This window comes from Clinocottus analis, unplaced genomic scaffold (genome assembly GCF_023055335.1).
Source record: "Clinocottus analis isolate CAN_PGR_092001 unplaced genomic scaffold, fCliAna1.0.p SCAF_14, whole genome shotgun sequence".
NCBI classification, from domain to species: Eukaryota; Metazoa; Chordata; class Actinopteri; order Perciformes; family Cottidae; genus Clinocottus; species Clinocottus analis.
Window position 1 is genome coordinate 7,364,949 of NW_027175865.1, and position 26,974 is coordinate 7,391,922.

A 26,974-nucleotide genomic window follows, 5' to 3' on the forward strand; every position below is an offset into this window, starting at 1 on the left:
TTTTAAACTAAGCAGAATCATTTCGGTGGCTCATCTCTGCTCTCTACCCTTGCTGAGCTGTAGTGTTCAATAGCTTCATTAGGCAGCGCAGTGAAGAGGACTATTTGTCATTGTCAAGATATGGATGTTTGCCACTTTATTATTGCAAAATTGGGTCCTCTGCTGTGAAAATTGACAACAATCTCTTTAGGATTATTGCAGATACCTTTAAATAGTAAGGGTGGTAGATGCATAATTTGTGTTATTCTAATGAATTAAAAATATATGTATCAACAATATCTAATGGCACTTTCTGCTCTTTTTGTGTTTTCTAGTTTATGGATCTGAGGACGAGTTTAAAGGGGATAAGATCGGTGAAGAGGAACATCTGCAGGATGACGGCCTTTCCCTGGATGGTCAAGAAGACGCAGACTATCTGTTCAATGATGACGAAGACGCAGGTGATCGTTATAGCTGCCAAAACTCTCCACTCAGCAATGGCACTAACCCAGATGCTGGGTACGCCTCTCCACTCAGCACCACCAGTGATCATCTGGTGGACCTTAAGACCACGTCCCCACTCATTGATCAGGACAAGGTAGAAGATAAGCCAGAAGAGAGCACAGAGCTCATCAATGGCCTCTCGCTACAGGACAGTCTGGCCAAAATGAAAACGGTCTATGCAAACCTGATCTCGGATGCCTCCTGGTCCAGCATTGCTCTGGACATGCTGAAAAGTAAACAAGGGAACAAGTACGCAGCCAGCAATGACAATGGAAGCAATCACAAAGGGAGCAATGGGTTCCTGAACAGTCACAGCCCAGGCAACATTCATTTGAAGAGCAGATGTAGTACTAGCAATGCCTCAGCCACCACTAATATTAGCATCAGCAGTACCACCACCAGAGCAGTGTCAAGCAACAGTGGCACCAGTGTAAGCTCTGGAAGCACAGGAGGATTAGCTTATGACTGGCACCAGGCAGCTTTGGCCAAAACCTTTCAGCATACCCCATACCAACTGCTTCCTGAGCCAAGCCTTTTCAGCACCGTGCAGCTTTACAGGCAAAACAATAAGCTATATGGGCCTGTGTTTACTGGTGCCAGTAAGTTCAGGTGCAAGGACTGTAGTGGGGCCTATGACACTTTGGTTGGCCTAACGGTGCACATGAACGAGTCGGGCCACTACCGTGATGACAATAAGGACACCGAGGATGATCGCAGCAGGAGGTGGTCCAAGCCACGTAAACGTTCTCTGCTGGAGATGGAAGGCAAAGAAGATGCCCAAAAAGTTCTTAAATGCATGTACTGTGGCCATTCTTTTGAATCCTTGCAAGATCTCAGTGTTCATATGATCAAAACGAAACACTATCAGAAAGTGCCTCTAAAAGAACCAATGCCAGCTCTCACCTCAAAGCTGGTACCCCCAACCAAAAAAAGAGCATTTCAAGATTTGATGTCCCCGAGCTCGCCAGAGTCTGTCTCATCTGGCGTACGCTTGGTAGAGTCTCCCAAAGATCAAAAAGTGGCCAATCCTTATGTCACTCCAAACAATCGATACGGTTACCAAAATGGTGCCAGTTATACTTGGCAATTTGAGGCACGCAAGGCACAAATTCTCAAATGCATGGAATGTGGTAGTTCACATGACACCTTGCAACAGCTGACAGCCCATATGATGGTCACAGGGCACTTTCTTAAAGTAACCAACTCAGCCTCTAAAAAGGGTAAGCAGTTAGTTTTTGATTCTGTCATTGAGGAGAAATTTCAGTCAATTCCTCTGCCGCCGACTACAACACGACTCCCACCACCCAATGGGAAGTCACAACCTGACTCCCCATTGCAGCCCACCAGCCCTGAGGAGAAAAACGAAGAAATGAAAGTTGAAGAAGCAGAGGAGGAGCAAATGGAAGGAATGGAACCAGATAAAAAAATAAAAGAGGAGAAAGAAGATCCTCCTGAAAAAGCTGACAAACCTAGAAAGGCCAGATCTTACCAATATCTGAGAGAAGAAGACTTGGAAGAGGCACCTAAAGGTGGCTTGGACATCCTAAAGTCTTTAGAGAATACAGTTTCAAGTGCAATCAGCAAGGCTCAAACTGGCACACCAACCTGGGGTGGATACCCCAGTATTCATGCCGCCTACCAACTCCATGGATCCTTGAAGTCTACTTTTCCGTCATGTGCACAAGTTCAACCTCTAATCAGCAGCAAGAGTTTGAAGGTATTGTCTTCTGAATTGAGCTCTCTGATCCATTCACCAAATAGCCCCTCTCCACCACCAAGTCACAAGAGCAATGTGTTGGCCATGGAGGAACTAGTTGAGAAAGTGACAGGGAAAACTTTGGTAAAAAGTGAGAAAGAGGATAGACCTGTACAGAGTAAGTGCAGGTCTCTAAAGTCTCCATTGCCGAATCCTAAGGACAAACAGGTTTCACCCAATCAAGAAAGCAGCTCAAGAACAGTGAAAAACACTGTAGTGGAGGACCAGACTGAGTTGAGAAGCAAAGAAGGCGAGCAGACAGCGAATAAAATAGAGACGCAGATAAAAAGTGAAGTTGATTCACCAAAAAAGCCTGTAAGCAATGGGTGCAATAACTTGAGTATCATCACTGATCACTCACATGAACAACCACTTGTCAACCCTCTCAGTGCTTTGCAGTCTATCATGAACAACCACTTGGGAAAAGCTGCAAAGGTGGCGACCCCCTTCGTAGACCCCTTTGCAATGCTTTATAAGATCAACAGCAGCTCTGCTCAGGTTAAGTCAGCAGAGCCTGTGAGTCAGTACTGTGGTGGTGGTGGTGATGATGATGAGCAGCCCATTGACTTAACAAAATCCAAAAACACCAATGGAAGTACACCTACAAGTGCTTCCACACCAAACAACGGCAGCGTAAACAACAGCAAACCAGCTTTCAAAGATTTCTCACAGTCCTTGTCCCCGCTCCTTCGGGAGAATGCTTTGATGGATATTTCAGACATGGTAAAAAACCTGACGGGCCGTTTGACACCAAAGTCCACGACCCCTTCTTCCATCTCCGAGAAATCTGACCTCGATGGCTGTACTTTTGAGGACAGTTTGGAGGAGTTGTCGCCCATCCAAAGACGGAAGGGCCGACAGTCGAACTGGAATCCCCAGCATCTCCTGATTCTCCAGGCCCAGTTTGTCTCTAGTCTGAGAGAGACCGCTGACGGAAAGTTGGTGGTCAGTGACTTGGGACCCCAGGAACGTGTCGCCATCTGTAAATTTACTGGTCTCTCCATGACTACTATCTCTCATTGGCTGGCCAATGTAAAATACCAGTTAAAGCGGACAGGGGGCACAAAGTTCCTTAAAAATATGGAGTCTGGCCAACCTCTGTTTTTGTGCGGTGACTGTGCTTCCCAGTTCAGGACTCCCTCCTCCTACATTCACCATTTGGAATCCCACCTCGGGTTTACCCTGAAGGACCTCACCAAGCTTTCCATAGATTTAATCGAGCAGCAAGCAGTCAGCAGACTAGAGGAGAAGACTTTTGGTACCTCTGGACTTACAGAAGAAGACACTGGCTCAATATATCAGTGCAAACTGTGCAATCGGACATTTGTGAGCAAACATGCAATCAAATTGCACCTTTGCAAAACGCATGGGAAGTCGCCTGAGGACCATCTTATCTTTGTGAAAGAGTTGGACAAGTTTGATAAACAATGAAGAAGCCGATAGCATGACAGATTACTGTTGCACTATAACTCTAAACTACAATCTGTCATCACAGATGGTGCCACAACTGTATTGACACATATTGTAACGACAACATGGTTGATAGTTAATCAGTTTTCCATAAATGACAGGACCTTGCGCTGCAGAGGCTCAAAGCTAAATTGTAAAAGTAGCATTTCTTTGGTGACAAACATACCAAATTGGTGCAGCAGCCATGGCACTATATATAGTCACTGACTGATTGTTGCTTTCCTAATGCACTGCATCTAATCTGAGCCTTTGGGAAAAGTCCATCTGTTGATTTAAAACTGGACCACGCTCTTATTTTCACTGATTTTGAATGATTTTTTTCAAGATGAATATATTTCAACACAACTTGCATATTATTTATGAGACAGTTTGTGCATGTTTTATGTAAAACAGTGAACATATTATGTCTAAGGAAATTCAAACCATGATTACAAAACTGATATCCCTGTTTTTTTCAATTGCAGGCAGAGCTGTTTAAATGAAGTAAATGGTTATGAAAGTAGTCATGTCAAAGGTGATGTTTTGAAATTTGATTTCAGCACTTTAAGGAAGTGTAAATTGATAAAGAAATGTGTGGGTAAAAATGCCAACACATCACCCTTTTCATTTTTAACAACATTGCAATGTGGGGGACTAATTATAATGGTGATTTTTATTTGTCATTAAATCACAGAAATTTTTACAAAATATTTAGAATATTGGTTTCTCTCGTAAAATATGATTTTCTGGTTGTTTGTACAGTATTTGCGTTAGTCAGCTACCAATTTTATTATTGTGAAGCTACAGTTGTAAAATTAATGAAGTTTAAAGTTATTGTATGAATAATCAGCAAGTATGTATACATGTATGTCAGCATATCTTGCTCTTTACAGTTCAACATTATTTGTACTGTGTGCATTTTTATAATGTTTTTTTCTAGACAAATATGGGGGGAAATGTATAAACTACAGAATATTGTCAGACCACAATGTCCTTTTTCAGTGAAAAGTAGGTCCTTTGATGACATAAAATAACTTTTACTGGCATCTACTCTGATGCATGGTCCTGTACATAACATTGAAGAAATAAATTGTCACCCAATGATAGATTTTCAGGTTATATCATCACCCCGATTGTTCAGAATGGCATTCTTTTATCCTCAGTTGTAAAATAAACTCCATGTCATGGATTAAATTGTGGTGTTGCTTGAGTGTTTTTGAGAGAGTGTGAAATCCAGACAGACTGAACCATAAACATAAAATCTGACTGCTAACTCTTTTTTTAAAGAATGTTTATTGCTTTATTCTCCTTTATAATGACATTTAACAATCTTTCTCGGCAGCATTTATATATTTTAGGAAGACTTTATAGTAAATAGACAGCCTTCATATAGTGTCTTTCTACCATATCGGTTGAAGCGCATTAACAATTTGCCTCTCATTCAACTATTCACACACAAATTCATACGCCAATAGAGCTGCCATGCAAGGACATTTGGAGAAACTTTATTCAATGTCTTGCTCAATGACACTTTAACATGCGTATAGGTGGGGGGCCTAACTTCCTGACCCAGATATTCTTTGATTAAAGAATAGTTTTGCATTAGTTGCAGTGGTTGACATCACATATATTTCAGGAGATACCCTCCAGTTCACTATAATATGGATGTGTGAAGCTTCTATTTTTGAAACTGACTAAGCTCTGATTTGAGGATGCCAGCTGCTGCCTGGACAGAATCAAGTGAATCCTGTATTTCTCTTAGATCGTCACCACACTACAGGTAGAGCGTTCCCCTATTTCAGATCGCTCTGAAATGCCCATTCAACCATCTACTGTACAGTCAGGATCATAAATACAATTCAGTGTGACAGCCTGGAGTTTGACAGCGCTCTGGCAGACGCGGTGCTCCGGCTTTAAGCAGACAGTCAGCTGTCACTTCTCTGGATCTATGTATAAATGAACTGTTCAAGAGGGCTCAAAGGGCGTCAGGTTTGAACAACTTGGGGCGCTTCAAGGGAGGAACACTCGGTTCAAATCCGGCCTTCACCCCCTCCCATTTTTGTGGCAGAGTTCATTATAATGCACCAGCCGAGCCACCTTCTTGTCTTTTTTTAAACAGAGACACAGAGACAGCCAAATCTAACGCTCGATTTTTTTGTCCTACAAAGGGGGTTTGCTGCAGCACTCTCTGGACCATCTCCAGGTCACACTGAGGGAGCAGCAGCTTTCCCACTGTGAGCCACAGCTCTTATAATCTGAGGATCTTCCATAAGAACTGAAGTGTGTTTGAAAGTGTGTGCCCTGCAACAAGTTTCAAAGATCGCCCTGCAGAGTCGTGCTCCCTGACTGACATGGCTTCAAGCTCAGTCTCCTCAGGTGCCAGACAGAGCTTGAGTCCCTTGGGTGAGGATGATAGCAGATCCTTCCAGACTGCACTCCCTCATTACTTTTTAAGGAATAGCAGGAGGCTGAACAGGGGAAGCAGTGTGCAGGGTTTAAGTCCACTGCTGTGTCGTTAACTCAAAGCTGAGGAGGGAGAGGTGAGCCAGCTCAGAGCTCCAAAGAATGTTCCTCGTTCTTTGGCTAACAGATACAATTAATAACATTACCAAAATAGTATAGACTTTATCCATAATTATGTAGTTTAAATCTTCACTAAAATTGAACATAGATCCATTTATTTTAGGCCTTGATTTTTGATGAAGCTTATAGGAACTATCTTCCAGCTAACTTTCCAAGTAATTTACAAGACCTCTGTGTCTGCTACCGACAGTCATGGAACATTTTAGCATAATGCAAAGAGATAGTACTCCTGAAGTAAAGTGGCGCGTTAGAGCGACAAAGTCGTGTTGGGCAGAGGTTGGGATGTTTGGATGGGTCAAAAAAACAGCACTTTTATGCATGAGACTCCTCTGTGTCTGAAACAAAAAGTAAATGTCAAGTTACTTAAAGCTGTGTAAGTAAAGTATGTACTTAACTAAAGTTAGCTATGTAATGTAGACTACGTAAAAATGATATTTATTTGAACCCAACTCACGCTGATTTACTAAATCTAACCAATTAGTTTTAGTTGCCTAAACTAATTGACACCCGGTGTCTTAACCATGTGTCTGTATGTGATGAGTTGGGATTCAGAACGGGTTGGTATGCTGGGTAATTTAACTTTAACACTTCAAACGTAACTTAAACTTAAAATAAAGGGAAAAGAAGCAGTTTTATTGAAAGTTGTGTGCTGACCTTTTACTTGTCGAGACGCAGTAACAGAGTCCTGTTGTTACAGTGTGGATATCGGGACAGCTAAGAAGTAGTCCGTCACGTAACACCTCGTAAAACCACAACTTTGTGTTTACACCAAAGTTTTTGTGCAGATTAAACAAACAAGGCTTGTATTAATTTGGAAGCTTTGGAGGTTTTGTTATCATCAGACGTAGCCAGGTATTCCTCTTTATACAAAGCAAAGCTAACTAGAAGCTTCAGCTTCATACTTACCGTGTAAACATGAGTGGCATCCATGTTCTTATCTAATCGTCAGAAAGAAAGATGAATATATTTTTCAAAATGTTTTTGGTAGCTGCTTTTTGTTAACGGGGTCTAGTTACAATAATGTACAGCAGGTGGTAGGAGACGAAAGCCAATGTTGCAAGTTTATGAAGCAGATATTGCTTCTTGCATTAATAAATAAGCAAAATGTTTCTATTTTGGCTTTTATATTTGAGGATAGAGCAAAAGGTCAGGCTCAACTGGTTGGTAGAATGATGGTAAAAAAAAAATCCCTGTTGCATACAGTATACCCCTCCTGAGCTAAAATTAAGCACACATTTTCCAATGAAGTCTGGTGGCTTGTGAGCACAACTTTAAGCGTCTTTTGCATATTTCTTTTGCTACATGGCAGCTTGTTAGTATGAAACGTTTCATTTTGTGTTGAATGAATGTGAGGTTTTTCAATTCAGGCGCCTCGATGAGCCCAAATCAGGGAATGTGTATGAGCAATTTCAAATAGAGACATAATCCCTTTTAGGGGAGAAAGTGAATAAAACAGTCATAAAAAACAGGATTTGACTTTGTGGTTTAACATTGAGCTAAGCTTTATAGTTCAGCTAGTGAGACACCTGATAAAAGAGGCCATGGCATGTCTCCACTGAAGGTATTTAAGTCGACATGCTCCCACCCCACGCAGCTCTTGAACACTAGCCTGAGGCATTTTCCCCAAGAAACAATAGAGTTCCAGTTCCTCGCTGCATGCTCTGTGTGGAAACATAAGAAGCAGGAGTGAGAAATACTGAGAGAGTGACATACAATAGAATAGATGGCAGCATGCTGGAGCTAATGTACAGAAAGTTACATTATATGAGCAACAAGGAAGACTGACTAACATCATGATTGATTAGAAAGAACAATATGTGTCTGTAATAAGAATCTTTTAAGTTTAGGAAAACTTCATACAGTCAGGAAAGAGCATGATAGACTATACACTTTGAAGATTTTCAAGTTCACTTTCTGTGCAGGACATTTTATTCTAAATGAGCTGCTGGGCTTGAATTGTCTAGTGAAGACAGTCTATTTGGCAGAGAGTATACATTTACACATATTTGTTTCATTTTACTTACCAAATGGCTGTACTTAGTTAAAAATAAACATTCAATAGGTTTTTCTGTTTCTTTGTTTTGACTCATGAATATTTTGACATTGTCTCTGATGGGATGTTGTCACAATTTCTATACAGATTTTTAAACTAAGGAACTTACTGTATCAATTGATTGTATCATTGATTAATCCTTTTTTAAAAGAACCAAGAGTTGGCACCTCTTCATAATGTCTCCACGTGGCCGTCAGCCATGGTCGCAGGTGTTATGTTTTTGGGTGGTGCGTTGTTGGTCAGTCCCATTCTCAGGAGTGTCTGGAGGAAATGTCTTCAAATTTAGTTCAGACATCCAACTGGACTCAAGGATGAACTGATCAGATGTTGGTGGACATGTGCGTAAACTTGACTGGTTGGTGAAGGCCTACAACCATGAAGCGGTAAGTCTAGTTTCCCTTTATAATAAGAGAAAAAAAGAGAGTATCCACATTCAAGATCATTGCATTTGTTAAGATGTTGTCGATGCCTCATACATGGTCTCTAAAACGAGCCGTCTTTGTCTTGTCACAGCAAATACAAAAGCTCCACGTATGACTTTGTCAGGCAGTCGATGCATTGTTTGTTCTCTCGTGACTCTCGTTTGTTTTCAAGCAAACACAAAATATATTGTCTCCGTGTCATCGCCATTACCAGGTGAGCAGAGAGCTCACGAGACAGCAGCACAAATCTGATGTTAAACAAAAGGGTGTTTATGACAAGCGGTGTCGTGGTGCAGCCTGTTATCCATTTATAATAATTACAATGGAGAGCTTTGAGTCACAAGTAAGCTGCTCTGCAACTGAGTGCTAACATCTGTACATGCATGAAGTATTACGCGTCAGCGGCATGCACACGATGGTGCGAGCAGTGAATCCTTGTGACATGCGTATCATACATACTCATGCCGACAGCAAGGATTTGGTGAATTAACCTTGTGCTCTCTTGTCTCCCCTCGCTGCTTTCTGGGCAACCTTCTGTTGATCTCAGCTCTGTACGACAAGACCTCACTTTCAAAACACGGTTTCCCTCTGGAGAGAAGAATATGTAGAAACAAGACACTCCTCTATATCTGTGTGGAGAACATGCTGCTGAATAACACGCATCCATGAAAGCAGTTTTGGATGGAGAACAGTTACTGGAACCACTTTTCTGTTGTTCTTTTTTGGTTGGTTTGATTTCTAAAGCAGGGGGACAGAAAACAGAATTTGGATGTAAATTACTGTATTCTGAGGAAAATATGCATGAATATATATATTATATATAATGTCAAAAACATGCAGAGAAGATGCAAGCTGCCGGCCCTGACGAGGCTCCAAAGTCAACACTGTCTTAAGGCGTATTGCTAAAAGTGTAAGGGAATAATGAAAAGCCACCTATATGACCTTATTAATATATTCATCTACTCCTAGCTTCTCCCACATAGACTCTTCTTGGTAGAAGATTGAAGAGTGAATGACAACAGTCTGAAACATGACTCAACTCCTTTCAGCCACAACAATTATTTCCAAACTTCATTCTGAATCATTTTTTATCCAACATTTGTTTGTGTTCATTGTTCTTACTTGTGTGGGTTGCTAAAAATAGTCCTTTATTATGAGTATGAAGCACCTCATCCCAGATGATCACTCCACCTTGATGGTGTCTGAAGTTGTAAGACATCAATCAGACGTGAACTCACTTGTTCCACAGAAGAAATAAAGTGAAAGTGAAGTGGCAGACTCATTTCTTTCTGCTGCAGCCGTTCTGACAGCGAAACAATATAGCACCTTAAATGTTTGTAAAAACATTAGGCCTCAACGCAGGATTTGAAGAGAAGCTGAAGGTTTAAAATCACCCGAGACATCTCATCATGGACAGAGAGTTCAATCCGATTGTTTGCTGCCACGTTTTCCCCCGTTGAGATCTGCAGGCAGTCAAAACCATCTTGTTAAGTGTTGTGTACCTGTCAGGAATGAGCCTTGTTTTGGAAGATACAGACGACATAATTCATCAGGCCGAGGGAGAGGCTCTTGAAGAATGGAGAAGTGACAAAGTCGATTCTTTCGAGAATAATGACGGCTGCCAGCCTGCTGAATGGATGGAGAGTCTTTCAGGATCTATCAAAGCCCTTCTCCATGGCTGGAAAGCCCACAGGTGTGATGTGAGGAGCCGTCAGGTATCTGGCATATGTATGAAGACATTCATATATAAATAAGTAGATGTAAATATAAACAATGAGTTCACCATTATATTATTTAATTTATTCAATCGATGGGGAGTGGGCCTGCTGCAAAAAATTAGGACACAATAAGAAAGTGCTTGAGAAAAGAGTATTCAAGTTTACTGAAGGAGCATTACTCCATTTTAATGTTAATGTCCAGAATATTAGCAACACAATGTACTTAAAGTTTCAAAGTAAATATTATGTGAGTGTTGTATTACGCATAGCCATACAATTGGATCATACTATACAACATTTTTATACTTAATATAGTGCTCACTCTCTTAAAACTGGAAAACAAATATTTTGCCGCCAATAGCAAAGAGAGTGTGTGTGTGTGTGTGTGTGTGTGTGTGTGTGTATCTATATGCGCTGGTATTTAAATGCAGACTCTGCATGTTCGTTTTAAACTTTGGATATGTGCTATTTAGTACCTAAGAAACGGTAAATAGGTTACGTTCGTGGTGCTGTGCTTCCTCTCACAAATCCCTCATTATTTTGAACTATTCCTGGTATTGGTTGCCAGGTTTGAATGTCAAATGTCGCATTTATTTCATCTTGAGCTGTGGGAGAAACCACTGTCATGTGGTTGGGTTTAGACCCTTGGACAATGTGACGAGTCTCATTCACATTCTGTCCAAACCTGACATCATTTGCATGAGAATAAGCCCAAACTCTGCAAACGTGACACGTCCCAGACAAGGGATCACAACTTGGCTGTCATATTAGGCCGGTAAATTCAGGTGACACGGATCCTGTGTCCTCATCTGGGCCAACCTGACAGTGGTTCATGTTCCCTGCTGTCTTTTTCTGAGGGGCTTTGTGAGGGGGGGGGGTTGCTTTTAATCAGCATGACGAACCCTGCCACCCCCTGCGCGCACACACACACACACACACACACACAGACTCTCACACTCACACTCATCTGTGAGAGTGGGCATATGCTGAGGGGCAGTGGGCTGGCCGTTGTGCCATCATTAGTCCAAGCCTACACGGCAAGCTTCTGACACATGTCGAAGGAGCTTCATTCGACCTACAGAAGGTGCATCCGCATTATGCAAAGGTAGCAGTGTCTTTATGTGCAGCACTACTGTCAGAGGCTTGAAGGAAGAACTGAGGAAGGAAGTGCAGGGGCCTGGGGGGAGAGGGAGGAACAGACATGGAGAGAGGGAAGCTGGAAATCAATGAGAGAAGTGGAGGAATCTGTTTTAGGTAATAATTAGGCACCGCAAAGTCATATTTCTTTTATTAAATGAAAAATTGGATGAGATCATTGCGCTTGTTTATATATATATATATATATATACATTAAATATATATTATTGAATTCACTGGGATTATATTTATTTAATCTGCACATGGACTGAGCTTGTTTTAGAGAACACAATGTTTCAACTGGATATTAGTCTGAGGTTTTTATGATGTTTCAGTGAGAGGCGTTTGTGGCATTTTTATCATGACAATAGGTTGTGTTTTTTTTCCCACCTGTGCCTACTGGCATTTTGATGACTCACTCTGAATTGGACTGTGTTCAAGTTAGAGGCACAGTAGGACACGTGTCAGTGATGATCTAGTGCTGCAGTGCAGCAGCAACATTAGCCTCGGACTACAAGGCGCCTGATGCTCTCACCAAAGTGCTCGGTGTTGTGTGGATTTAGTCTTTCCTGGTGTTAGTGTTTGATACAGAGAAATGCATGAAGCAATGGAATGAACTGCTTCCAGTACACACTGTCTTCTATCTTTCATACGTATCTACCTCTTCAGCTGGAAAATATTACCTTTCTTACTGGAAATCTAAACATATGTGGCTGTGACTTAAACATGTACCGTCATTTAAATATTTAGGATTTCCTTTGAATAGTTTCTTCTATCATTGCATATGAAAGTTGTGGACTTACATTACTGGTACTTTAGTTGAGTATTTCCATTTAAGACGTCTACTCCACTATATTTTATTCACAGATCAAGTTCCAATGTTCAGATTCGTATTATAAATACAAAATTAAAACAAAATATAAATCAACATGTAAATTATGATATATTGTGTTAGGTATAGTTTCCCCAGCAAAATGAATAAAATGGGCATCCTATTCACCAGCTGCAACATTAAAGTGATGAACACATACATGCAACAATAATTATAAACCAGTTATAAAAGATATAAATTATTCTGCAATGGGCCAATCTGCATAATTAGTACTTTTACTTGTTATAATTTGAGTATGTTTTGATGCAAATACTTTTGCTCTTGAGTGAGATTTTGAATGCAAGACTTATGAGAGTGTATTTTTCACACTTTGGTGTTTTTACTTTTAATTAAGTAAAAGATCGGAATACTTCTTAAACCACTACTACGGCCAACTATTGATTTCCTATGATCAGAGAAGCAGAAGTCCAATTCAATAAAAGGTATTTTGATTAAAGTGTGCCCTGTGCTGCACCTTGAGTGCCTTGAACTGTAGACTGCAAAATGCACCATGTCCAACTCATCCACATATATACAGAGGAATAAATACACTTTTATCTTTTGTAGTTTTAAAATGTCACGGCACAATGTACAAACACTGTCCCTTAAACGCTCTTTTCTAATTCAATGTACAGTATTGTGCATATTTGGATATTTTCCTACTGTTCTGTGTACTCACAAAGATCATTACTTTCTGAAATTTCATCCGACCAATGAGCACATTTGTAAAAGAGCGTTGTATAAGTGCTCAGTGACACAGACGTGAGGCTGCCTTTGTTGCAGTACACGCTCAGAATTACAAAGACTCTTTACCTTTGTTGTTTTACTTTAAGGTCATCTGACGCTCACTCAAATGCTTACGTAGGAAAAAGTTTCATAGAGTTATGAAGCAAATGAGTCGCAAATTATCACGTCATCTCTGCTCCTCTTTCGCCTGACTGCAAACTGACGCCCAAAGCGTCTTTAAAGATGTGTTAATAGACGAACCAACACTCCACTTAATGCCCTAAGTGAAGGGTAGAGTCATTTTTGCAAGTCCAGAGATGAGATTCTTCTTTCATTGCCCACGTCAGTACAATGATTTAGTACCAGGCCCTGCCAGTCCTTTGTCACTTGGGCACAGCAATCTTTCTCTGTCAGTTGCCAAGGGGAAGGACTGAGATTCAGTTTTTCCAATATGCATCGCCAACGGCGCATGGTCCAATAGCTCATGAATATGAATATACATATAAATAGACAAGTTGAGGAGGCGGATGGATGTTGGCCTGTCACTTGTGCCTTGCCTAACATCTCCACTGAGGGTAAGTTGTGTACTGGATCCACAGCACAACCAACTTCCCGCAAAGTCAAACCAGACTCGTAAAGGCACTATTTTATAGCCCCAAATTAAGTCACTATCATTAGCAGGGAGTTAGTCATCTCTTTAATTAACAGTTATCCAACAATCACGATGACAGTCGGAATAGCGTGACAGAGCAATGACAGGAGGGCGGTGGAGGAGCGGCAGCACGGTGACAAGTGTGCACTTTGTACTAAACTGTATTAATATGATGAGTTAGTTTGATGAGCTAAACACACCCAAACAGATGTTTTCATCTCATTTTCATTTGCATCTGGTTAGATCTAATCTCAGTCCATTACAATTTAGCGAAGAGATGAATTTGAGATGTTTATCTTGTGACTTGAAAGAATAACTCTGCGTTATTACAGAAGGAGAAGTGATAACTGAGGCTATATGTGGACCGGATTAATGGCGGCGTTGACTTTCTTTGGGAAATTCATCTTAATCTTTCACTGGTGATTTCTTTCTCCTTCGCATGAGAGACAATGCTACTAATTTGACAGCGCTCATTGTAAAGCACCTCATGTTCATGGTATCTCGTCTTTTTATGATATGTAATCAATATCAGTGAATGTGTTGCATAAATGCTTCCATTGAAGACTCTTCAAAGGACAGCTCCTGTCTTGGGGCTGTAGTGGACGTGTGTTTATCTCACTGCGTAGCTGTGCACTTGGGCATAGCTGCAATGATTTAATTTCCATTTACCTGTTTTTATAAAGCGTAAAACATCACAAATACGTTTGTATGCGTAACTGAGGTCGAGTTGAGGTATTGATGAAAACAAATTGAAAACAGACTAAGCGGTTAAATCATGACATACATAATGAATGTGACTGAAACATCAACCGTTTATGCTTCACTGGAGAGACAAAAGATGCAGCGGGCAGATCTAGTGCCACAAACTGTTCCTGTTACATTTAGATGGAAAACTGGCTATTCTAACAAAATAAATGTTTGTTCCATCAGTGAGCCACACTCTGAAATTCCTAATGTATCTCCTCAAAAACTGATGAATTTGGCAGGACGTTCATTAAAAAATGAAAAACATTATACTTCTAAAACTATGTTGGATGAAAGGATAGAAGATGCTTTATTCAGAAGACAAAGTACTCAACATGCTAATTGCGGCAACCAATGCATGGCTTCTCTTGAGCTCACCTGTAAGCTTTGTTTGAATCCTTCAATAGTCTTAAAACCACTCGATCCTTGAAATCAAAAGGAACTTTATTGTGAAATGTATCTGTTGGTGCACCATTGGGGGCTTTCGGTTTGAGCATCCTTCTAGTGGAACTATACATATTGCTCTTGTCATACCTGTCCAGTACAGAATGCAAGGAGAAGCTCTGCTTTGTTTGTCAAGACACTCGCCAAACTCGGCTCTCCAACTCCTGGTTTAACTCCCACACTGTCACTATCTGGTTCGCTTCTCCACCGCCGAGAGAATATTAACGTGTGACATCTACAATGGCCTTAACACAACACGCCGAGATTGAGTTCCTCATTCTGCCTCTGCGCGTCTCCTCTTACCTTCACTCCCAGCTAAGCCAACCCCACCGCTGGGAAAGAGATGTGACAAAACCCGGGGGAAGGGAAGTGGAAAATAAGGAAGCGCCAAAGCCGAGCTGCCACTCAACGACAGGCATTTTGACAATCATAGGCTGTCATCACTTTCTGATCAGACCTGTCAGCGAGAAATGCGGCAACAAGACAGCGCTGCAGAAAGAACATTCGCATGTCTCCCTCCTTAGCCTACTGTACACACACGCACACAGATATTCAGAGGTGTGTTATTTATGTACACCAAATCAAACCGAGACGCGCAAACACATCAAACATGTCAGAAGGTGCTACGTACCAAACCCCAAGAATAAAACAAGTTTGGTTGCACAGTGGATTGGCTGCGCATCCTGCCAACACTGCAGGGATACCCCCGAGAAAAGCCCAGAGGCAGACTGAAGGAAAGTACTTTTGATGCAATTGAAAAATAATTTTGGTGTTGAGCATTATTTATGTGCCACTATGACCAGCAATCAACTATCGTGAAGTTTAGTTCAAGTTTCTTTCTGGAAACATTGTTGTATTGAGAGTAAGTCACACTAAAACACGTGTATGTGTGCCCTGTTTAAGACAAAGTGTGGAATCCAACAATTCAAATAGTAACTAAAAAAGCTGCAGCAGTTTGATGACAACATGGAGTGAACACTGACAGGAAAGCCTAACGAAGTTCACTTCAAAAACGAGAAACAGAAATTAAACAACATCTGTTATGTCTAACAGACAGTCTTGTATATTACATATATATATATATATATATATATATATATATATATATATATATATATATATATATATATATATATACGTATATATATACATATATATATATATACATATATATATACATATATATATATATATATATATATATATATATATATATATATATATATATATATATATATGTATATATTAACAGTGGTGGGAGGACAATGTCTAACTTACAGTAATACAAATATGTTTAAAGAAATATCTTTTGTATAATATGTAATATTATTGTTGATAAGCTCTAACATGAGTTTGTTTTGTCTAATGTTACACAGCTGCAGCCCCTTAAGTGACCTACATTTTCTTTTCCAATTGACAAATGTAATATTTTTGTGTGTGCAAAAAACTCACTCAATATGTTAGAAAATACAGACGTTCAAACTTATAATACAAACAAAATATTAACTAATGAGACTAACGTATTTCGTCCTGCAAGTTGTGCTGAAAAGCTTTCGTTAGATTTGTGGGGTTTTGCTGTGTTCACGTCCTGGTAGCAACAGGAAGCATCAACCAGCTGTAAAACATTGTGTCTAGCTTCACATAATGTGCCGTCCTTGTGTGTGTGTGTGCGTGTGTGTGTGTGTGTGTGTGTGTGTGTGTGTGTGTGTGTGTGTGTGTGTGCGTGCGTGTGTGTGTGTGTGCGTGTGGGTATCAACATGTGAAGTGTCCACCGTCACACTGCGGCGCTTTATTGAAACCAATGATGACATCAAAAGATACTCCAGCGTGCTCCATGCTGTATATGTATTTGTGAGCTGCTGCTGTTCATTAGCTGCACATCTGTCACTGCTGATCATCATTATAACAGGAACTGCCACCAGAGCTGGAAAATAACTGTGGAGCTCAGCTCGACATCAGAGAGGCCTGAGTGACAGCTGTCAACCTAAAACGACACCTGAAGTGTGAATAACACTGACTGGCCGTAACACACGAGTCACATCATCGTAAAGCGGTTCAGTCAATGAATAAAAGAACAGAAGTATCTCATGATTGGATCAACACTGTTTCCTCAATCTGTCATCTCAGCATTTGTTTGTTTCAGGGATGAAATGAAAATTCAATTGAATTTGAACTTTTAAGATTTACTAATTAAATGAATCATTAAAATGTAAAATAATATTGCATACCAAATATGTATGCAACAAAATGAAGTTCAAAAGTAATAAAACGTGATAGCAGATGCAAGATTGTCAGTTTTCACTTCCTATAGTTTGTTGTCTGTCAACACCAGTTAATCAAACGGTCATTTCTACATCAAAATCCTTTGAATAAAAACGACCACATCTACATGGCAGAAGTAAACCTGTAAGCCATCCTTTATTTCCCTCGCTTTCTTTATTTTGCACACCACATCTTATTTTTCAAAGCTTTAAGCCTTGTGTAACATGAATGAGATTCAAACAGAAATGGTGCTCAATCACAAACACACAGCGCATTATTTACAACATTTGAACACACTGTTGTTTTCTTATTTCCTTTAACCTTTAATATCACACCGTTTTCATTCAGCCCTTCTGGCACAACTTCTGCTGTCACCTTATTATTTTGTGCCATTATATTATTACCCCACTGATATTGTCCTCTGCACCTTGTTCAACATTTGAAATAAACTCTGAAAGTCTTTGTCCAATGAAATGTGGAGTAGTTAATGGAGATTAAATAGAAAGCATATTTCCCAATAGAGGTTAACATAGAAAATGAAAGCAACTATTTCATTATACTTTTCTAACTGCACCGCACGGGACTGCTGTTGGTTTGAGCTGAGACGCACTTTGCAGAACAAACAGGTGCAGATTTGTCAGAGGGAGTCACATCCAAGGAGCAGACAAGTTGGGACGTTTTCCAGAGAGGAAAGACAATATCACAGCTCTCATCATGGTTCTGCTGGTGGTTTAGTGCAGATGGTTTCATCAGTGTTACTGCAAGACCTTTTATTTAGGAAACATTATGCCAAATACACTCATATTAAATTCTAAATGTAAACAGTATTCACACACACACACACACACACACACACACACACACACACACACACACACACACACACACACACACACACACACACACACACATAGATACATATCACAAACCGTTTAGACAATAAGCAACAGTTGACTGTGCAAGAAAGAGAAACATACAAAATCAACAATAGAATAGAAGATAAAGTGCAGAAACAAACAGATAGTCTAACTTTAAACAAGTGTACTGTAAGTGTATGTGAAGTGTGACGGGAAGATAGCACAATATGTGTTTTTCTATGTGTTTCTTCAAGCTGCTGCAGCTATATGGTGGAAACATGTACTGTTCACTTGAAATCAAGGTGTCGGAAGAAACGTGAATTCTTCCTGCCAACTTCACATAATTAGAAACATCTTCTCCAGAGCGCCACGAGCCTGCCTGGGCCCGCGGCTCCACGCAGCCTTGCCCTGGATCACATGTTTGATCCGCAGACCCCCCATCCCCATCCCTCCCGGATGATCATGACAGGAACAACACGGGGAAAGGGACGGTCCAGTGCAGTGGCAGGAGGGGGCCGATAGTCTTCCTTGTCACTACCTGAAGCTACAGAAAATAAACAAAAAGCAACAAACAAAACATTGGGATGATCTGAATCAGGCCTTTTTGCAGCAGCGTCCTGTTGTGTAGCTTTTGTCTTGTTATTTTTTGTTGTCCCTTACTCTAACAAATCAACAAACAAACAAACACGGCTCCCACAACCCTGTGAGTGACTGTTGGCCTCCATCATGTTTCTTTTTGTCGTCCTACTTCTCCTCCTCAGATGTCACTCCCGCACACAGCAGTGTTGTGTAACTTCCCCGCTGCTTGATGAACCCGTGTTAAGTGCGCGGCGGCTGAGGACGTGTTTGTGGCAGCGCTCGGTGTCAAGGTGTTTGCAGATATTAAGTGATTGTTACATGCAGACTAATTAAAAAGGTGCATTTCAAAAGCAGTAAATGAATATGCAAATGACCTGTGTCTGCACCTCGTTTTCTGAAGTGGTGATAACAATGTGGCTCTAAGCTCTTCTCTTAACTGTAATTTTCTTGATCCACCGTGACAAACAAACAGAAACGATAATCCTATTATATTTTTAATGGCACAGATTTGTTTTCTCCAGGCAGTCTGTGAGATATGTTGTTTTTGTGTGTGTGTGTGTGTGTGTGCAGTTGTTTTGTTCACCATCACTGACAGAACTTGAAATCAATTTTCAGCCACTTCTGTTTAAGTCTGCACAGTTTTTCAGCTTATTCCTGCTTCTTTTTGTCTTCATTGTTGTGGTGTGTGTACGTACTTGTACCGGTCAACTAAAGAGAGCACAGTTGTCTTCTCCAGGGCAGAATTTACATTAAGTAGCTTAGCATCACCCAGGGTTAATAAATGCTGCCATTTTTCATTACTGATACGTCCATTTGTTTTGGATGGCTTTCCAAACATTGACGTGTGGAATATTCAGTTGTCTTTCTTATTAAAGCATTTGAATTAATGCCTCTTCAGTGAAATGTTGTGGTGAGTATACATGAAGCACTCTGCTTTATTAACCTCAAACATAACAGGATGTGTTGTGTACTTGTGGCTGACAAGAAAGTCAAACCAGATATAATTCAATTGCCTCTCATCTCTATACATTAGAGGCCGAAATATGCCATCTGTTATTAGTAGTGGAGTAATAATTTACATTTGTGAAACTGTACGGACGGTAAATTATCTACTTAAACCATTGAATTGTGTTGTCGAAAAATGTGTTTGAGGCATAACATTTTAGTAAATGTGTAAATTATTTAAATGTAGTGTGTGAAAGGTATGAATATGCAAACTGTAGATATCAGACGAAAAGATTTATTGTTGATCCGGTCAAAACTGTCAACGCGTCCATGAGGACATTTGTCTTCAAAATCATAATGCATGTTGTTGTTTTTGTATTCCTTATACATTTTGGTGCCAGCAATTAAATGATTAAGTAAGTAAGAAAGTAAAAATCTAAAATGTTACATATTTTCAATTACTTTGAAAGAATTCTTAAATGTGTTCAAGTCCAATGAATTCAAGGGAATTCTTTATGAAACTGTTATTCCTATCATCAAATTTGTGTGTGTTTGGTTGACCTAATTGAACAGTGTCCATATTTGACCCATAATTAGTAACAAATTACACAAGTCTTTATGATAAATGTCTGAAGAAATGATTGGGAAACCAGTGTCGACAAGAAGGCTTTGATGTGGTAATACTGGAGGAACGCCTTAATTATTTTGATCTGTTTGAAGAAAAATACAGTATCCAGTTCCAACAACCGTTGATTTCTACATACACAGTAGAAACGTTACGCACAAATGGTTTGGATGCTTTTATCTATCTTAGCGGTGAAAATGTGCAAATATTGAATGCAAGCAACCTGATCAACACTATTTCTTGTTCTGTACTGTCTAATATACCGGCCCAGTATTGGAATTACATCTCGCAATTTACATTCAATGCTAATTCTTTGTGAAGGTGCAGGAAGTAGTCATCTGTGCTATTTTACAGACAGTCTCAAGGCCCTGTAACGATCTCCAGAGCTTTCATCAGCAGATGGAGTTTGCTCAGATCTTGTGCTGTGGCTGAAATGGACCTTTTGAGATTGTTTTGTCAGACCGTTGTTTCAGAAGTCAAGATAATGTCAAAACATTGTAAATTGATGTCACTATTTGTCCGCTTTTCCCCCCTGAAGAACTTTTCTCCACCGTATGTGCGTCTCTCTCTCCTCAAACCAGGTTTTGACAGTCACCTCTCAGCCTGCCAAGTTCATACAAATGGCCACTCATGTTTGCATTCAGCAGCACCGGTCACAGCTGCTTGGACGTCTGACAGGCCCATCTAGAGTTCAGCCACCCTGACAGTGTTGACAGCTTCTGCTATTAAGGACGCCAGCAGTCTGCGGCTTCCCACTGAGCTACTGACTGGTTTAAAGAACACACTTTGTGCGTATGTTTTCCTTCTAAACTCCCAGCTTTAAAGTCTTAAACATGAAACTTGAGTGCAGAAGTAATTTAATAATAATTGCCTATCTGCGGCGAGGTTAAAGGTCATGGCTGGATGAGGAATTTTGTTTGCTGAAAGACGCAACAGCCAGAAAAAGAAGAAGAAAGAAACACACCAGCTGCTTCTAATATGGTACAGTCAAAAGTGACGTTTAGTGCATTTGTGTGTGTGTGTGTGTGTGTGTGTGTGTGTGTGTGGGTGTGTGGGTGTGTGTGTGTGTGTGTGTGTGTGTGTTAAGCTCACGAAAAGAGCTAAAAACTGCAAATTGAGCACAAAATGTCAACGTTATAAGCAGGATACCTTGAAGAAATAACTTTGACAACCAATGGCACATTCGCTTCTAAACTAATACCTGAACTAAGTACCTCATTTCTCTCGAACTCCAAAGGCTTGTAAATGTGCTAGCATTATGTTTTCCATGCCATGTGTCCTAATCAGTGAACAATAGTCTCAACAAAAATATATCAACTTGAATAAACAGCTCTGGGTACTTATGCTGACATTGTAGGGGTTTCATTTGAAAATGCTTCACCTTCTTCTCCAGCAATGAAGAAAAGTCAACTTGTAATTATTGTGGAAGTGTTTGTTTGAATCTTAGTCGACAGAGGTATTTAAGAGTCTGAGCCAAATCCTCATGCAGTCTCCCTTGAACCCGACAGAAGACACCGAGACCCCTTTAATCTTGGCGGTAATGCACTGACAAGCTCTTCTGACGCACCTTTCATTTGAAATGTTTTAATGTCTCTTCACGTTCGGCTCCTGTCGTCTCCCTCGACTTTGCTTCTTCAGGCTCCTCATCCCTCTTTCTGGAGGTAGGAGTTATCAAACAAATAAAAAATTAAAAAAAGAAGTAAGTTTGAACTAACTTCTGAGGAACATCAGTCGAGCTTTAATCACAATTTTAGCGCAGCTTTTTTGAAGCGAAGTTCATTTATTAAAGTGATGGCATTTGTAACATCCTGCTCTGCACCTGTTTTTGCATTCCCAAGGGAGGACAAACCCAATCATTCCCAGTCCTCATCCGTAAGAAGCAGGCACGTACAGTGTTGTATCATCCTACTAACATCCATTTAGCCATGGGGCTGAATATGAGACAATGGGCCTCTGGGCACAGACAGGCAAAAGGCTCATCATCCCTCCTCCATACTGTAGAGGCAAGACACAGACTTTGTGATGCTTTGCCTCTTTTTTGTATGTTACTTTGCATCACACATCATTGTGTTTTTGATCATTTAGTGTCTTTTTGTTTCTCAACGTGGTCATTTAGTGTTGCTTTGTAGTTTTGTGTCTCTCAGTTGAAGTCTTTTTTATGTATATCTTTTTTTGTTTTGTGGTCATTTTGCTGATCTTCCTGGTTTGTACTTGTGAGTGACATTTTGCAGGTAAAGGCCAGGAAGCCTGAGACGTTGGGTCCCGTCGGCTTGTATCTGGTGGGTTCAGTAATCCATCCATGGGCCTGTTGCTTGTGACACACGACCTCATTTCTAGGTGTAGGGTTATCAATGCAGCCAAAGATGAATCACAATTTCCATGAAATCAAAGTCAAAGTCATTTTTATTATCAATTTTGTGCAATGTGGAAACTTACAGAAGATCGAAAGTACGTTTCTCTTCTGTCCAACATATAGTGAATTGTGCAATAGTAATAATAATAAAGTGCAAAAAACAGTTTAAAAATTAAAAAAAAGAATAACATATAGACAACATAAACTAGGAACTATTAATACTCAGTGCAGTAAGAAGCTTTGAGGAGGATTAGATCGCTCTATGATGAAACGTTGAGCAAAAAAAATCTCTAATATTAATGAAGCTATAAAATAGAACTATAACATTATTTACTTGTCTCTGTTTCTCTCTCTTTCCGACATAGTAGACTTATTAAACAGTGAACCTTAATCTCATGCACTTTGTTAATTGGAGCTTCTTAGTTGTCTGTTTCTGTTCAGACATCAGACTTGTGTAAGAGGATTGAAAGGCTTCACATACTGTACTTTTGAAACTGATTTGTCTTAAAACCACACTAGACAGCTGAAAGATTTGAGGGCTGTCTAGCTGAAGGTTTGAGGGGTTATGGGGTTAGAACTGTCAGCAGCCGACTGTGTCCACCACAGGGGTGCACAACGTACCATATGGGGAGGTATTGGGATGTTTTAACATGAGACATTTGGATGCTGCTTTAATCCAAAGTGCATCACAGTATCATCGAGATATACAGAGTGTATTAAGAGTATAGCTGCAAGGATAACCTTTTACTTTGTACTATAAGAAACGTCATTAAAGCCCCATTACTGAACTTATCCTCTTGTAAGTCTCACTAACACTTTCATTTATAGGACAGGAATTTCAGAATACTTTATTATTATTTTCCAAGTCTTATTTTTGACTTAAATTTGAATTAATTAATATTTACTTGGGCGTAAGTGGAGCTTTTCTTTCAAATGCATTGCTATTTTAGTAGTTATTAGTGCCAAATCTTTCCAGGAAACTACCCAGGACATTCTGCAAACCTGTCACTTAGGAATTATGTTGATATAGTCCAAAATTGTTTTCCCAATTGCGTTGCGATGAAAGATATCATCGCTGCATGTATTTTTTTCCGAGGCAACATCTTTTAATGTGTTTAGCAACAAAAGTACTTTTGTGAAGGTTGGGGAAAGAGTGTGGTTTCAGTTTGATGTTACAAACATATTGTGGCTCAATATACTGCGTACTTTTTCTGTAATAAACCAAGAACGGGATCTATCTCCCCCTCAGCCTCAAAACTCAACTGATTTGAGGCTTTCCATACTGCTCGGTACAACATTTTTACAACTTTCCCTGTCCTGAGAAGTTTAACATTATATGTTAAATCCTGAAGACGATTACTGACTGTAGTGCAGATATAATTCAGAAGCCATTAGCCGAGGCCATAACCTCTTGGCCTCATCTGCAAATACACACAAATGCTCATATGCACACACACACACACACACACACACACACACACACACACACACACACACACACACTCAAACACGCATCATTAATGTATTTCACTTCAAAGTCTTGGCAATTTTCTGATGACATTCACACTCCTCCAGGGTCAAACAACATCTCACTGCCTCCGTATCAATTATTAAATATTTTAAGCAGCATCCACCGCCTCCACCTCCGTCACCCCCTCGAGACCGATGCCGTTATCATTTTTTGTCAGAGTCAGTTTCCATCTGCATTTGTCATCCCCGCACACATTTACGAGTTATCAATCGCTGTGTCAGGATGCAAAATAACTGATGTTCTTCGGGGCGGGATTGGATGGGACTATCTGGGGCTTTCAATCAATGCATATTCTCCCTCTCTCTCTCTTTCCTATGCCACTACTCCCTCATAAATCTCAAAGCATTGTGGGGCTGTAATGTATTTGTGGGGGCTGGTGGCTTGGCGGTGGGTGCAGATGGGGTGGGGGGTCCTGGTGACAGAAGCAGTAGTTATATTATCAAACATTACACCTTAGGGCGAACACGGTATCAAGGGCTTTCAGGCTGTGTAAGCTCGCCGCGGTGGCAAAGGAGGAGGCACGACTACAGCACGCAGGACAAGAAGGGATTACTTTCTGTCGTCCATAAATCAACTCTCCAGCTAAACTAATCTCTCTGGCTGGATGGCAGAGTAAATACTCAGGGTATAGGGCTGTAATATGTGCTTGATGCATCTGGTTATGGCTGCCTGGCTGCACACCGGAAGGGTGAGAGGCACTCCGCTAGCAGTTACAACTTTGTTAATGTATACTTTCCTGCCTACTAGATCCTTCTCTATCTTGTTTGAGATGATTGTGGTGGGTCGGCCAGCTGCACGGTTGTGATAGTGGGAGTGTACAGATGTGTGTGTGTGTGTGGGTCTTCTCCAATAACTGTATATTGGGAATATAATAATGATACATATGGAAGCTGTCTAATAAGCACTTTTGTCCTTTTGACAGGGTAGACAAGGTACTGGATGATGATGAATGAAATTTAAAAAATGCATAGAAATTAAACTTGTAAAGAAGGTTCCGGTTGTTGCATTTATTTGTGTTTTATTCAATAATTCCAATACATAATTAATGGTAAAACAATGAGTGACATATATGTGCACATACAGTATGCATATGCAGCTTGCCTGGCTCTGTAAGGCAACAACAGTTTTTTGCCAGCGTCTCCCAAATCTCACGAGTTAACACATATTTCATGCTCACTAAGTGCCTTTTATACAGGGAGTAGTCGTAATGAAAGGCTGAACAAGGAGTGACATATGACATAAGGAGGGACATTGCAGACACTTACTGCAAAGATTATAACATCTGCAAGTTCATAGAGTTTACCAGACATTCAATATTTACATCTTCAGCAGGTTTATTTGTTCATTAAATGAGACTGACAGCATTTTATTATCATGTCATCTGCATGTGGTTGATGTTTAAAATGTATTTCACCCAAAATGTAGCCATTTTTTATCAAATTACAAACGTTGCGTCCCTGTCTCTTTGAGAGGACCTGGGATATGAGACATGTACGATTTCCTCAACAGTTTGACAGATGGTTGCCTGGTGGTAGCGAATGAGGGCATTACCATGTGAGGATACAGTACAGCACAGTGCATCAGGCTCCTTAATGTTTGAGCAGAAGGAGGGGCAAAATAATGAGAAGCCAAGCCGAGTCTTCACGGAAGCAATTTAGGTTCAAATCAGACCTGAGGGAAACAAAGAAAGCCCTGGTGACATGTAGCCCGCTCAGAGTAAATCACCTCTTACATTGTGTCTGCGCTCACCTGATAACTTGGTAGGTTTCTACATTTCCCTTTGAAAAGGATTTTGTCACTCAGGTTGAGGACACCACTGGGTCCTCGGGACCCATAATGACTATTTAAAAATGCAGCGCAGACAATTGTGCATCTTTTTTTTTGCTTTGGAAAACAGTATTTGAGCCAGAGGATGCATAAATGACTGTAAGATTGTTACAAGGCATGTTTTTTTTTTAATGATCTAAACATATTTATAAATGTATTTTACTCACTGTGTCAAAATAAACCACATCTTTAAATCTTGTGTCTTATTGTAAGAGGCAAAGCTGAAATATTTATTTTTTTAATCCATCAGGAGATCAAAAGAAAAGGAATCGTCACATTTCTGCAAACTTTGCCGGTTTCTTGTCGTAGTCTTTTGGGGTTTTGGACTTCTCGCTGGGCGGCCCATTAGCCTCTGAGAAGTTCTTCTATTCAAGACTCAAGATATTTTTATTGTCATATGCACATATAACAGACAGTTACTTCGTACAATGCAAATATTATTTTGCTAAGTCCTCCTTACATACAGAATTACAATAAACTTAAGGAAAAAAACGATTAGAATAAGAATACAAAACACATTGCTATAAATGCTAATAGTAATGGTAATAGTATAAAGTTATGTAAATACATCTATTTCACTATGTCCTCACACAATGTAGATAAATGTATGAATTGGCAGATAAATTAATGAGAACATATATCTCCACATATACATATATCTCCAATAAGATACGAGTGGCAGTGTTTTAGATGCATATGGCGTTAGGGCAAACATTATATTTTACATACACATCTTTAATGTTTTCTTCAGATGCCTCTTTCTGGCGGATTAGGTTACAGGTGATGAGCCTTTGGTGACGGCAAAGCAGCTTTAGCTTGTCAGCATGCAAACGTTTGCTAATGAGCGAAAAACACAACGTAGAACTGAAGCCGATGGGAATGCCATTAGTTTTTGGACCAACTATAATTACAGGAAATGTCAGAGGATCACCAAAGTCAATGGAGCGACAATCCTTA

General features: G+C 40.1%; 1 protein-coding gene across 1 annotated transcript in view; it reads left to right on the top strand.

Annotated features, from left to right (window-relative positions):
* Positions 1-4,845, top strand: part of LOC137785098 (teashirt homolog 1-like) — a 28,736-nt gene extending 23,891 nt beyond the window's left edge. Inside the window, exon 3 of the mRNA XM_068576137.1 lies at positions 315-4,845. Within this exon, the coding sequence (XP_068432238.1) occupies positions 315-3,670 (3,356 nt within the window). The 3' untranslated portion in view covers positions 3,671-4,845. The remainder of the gene's footprint in view (positions 1-314) is intronic.
* The last annotated feature ends 22,129 nt before the right edge of the window (positions 4,846-26,974 follow it).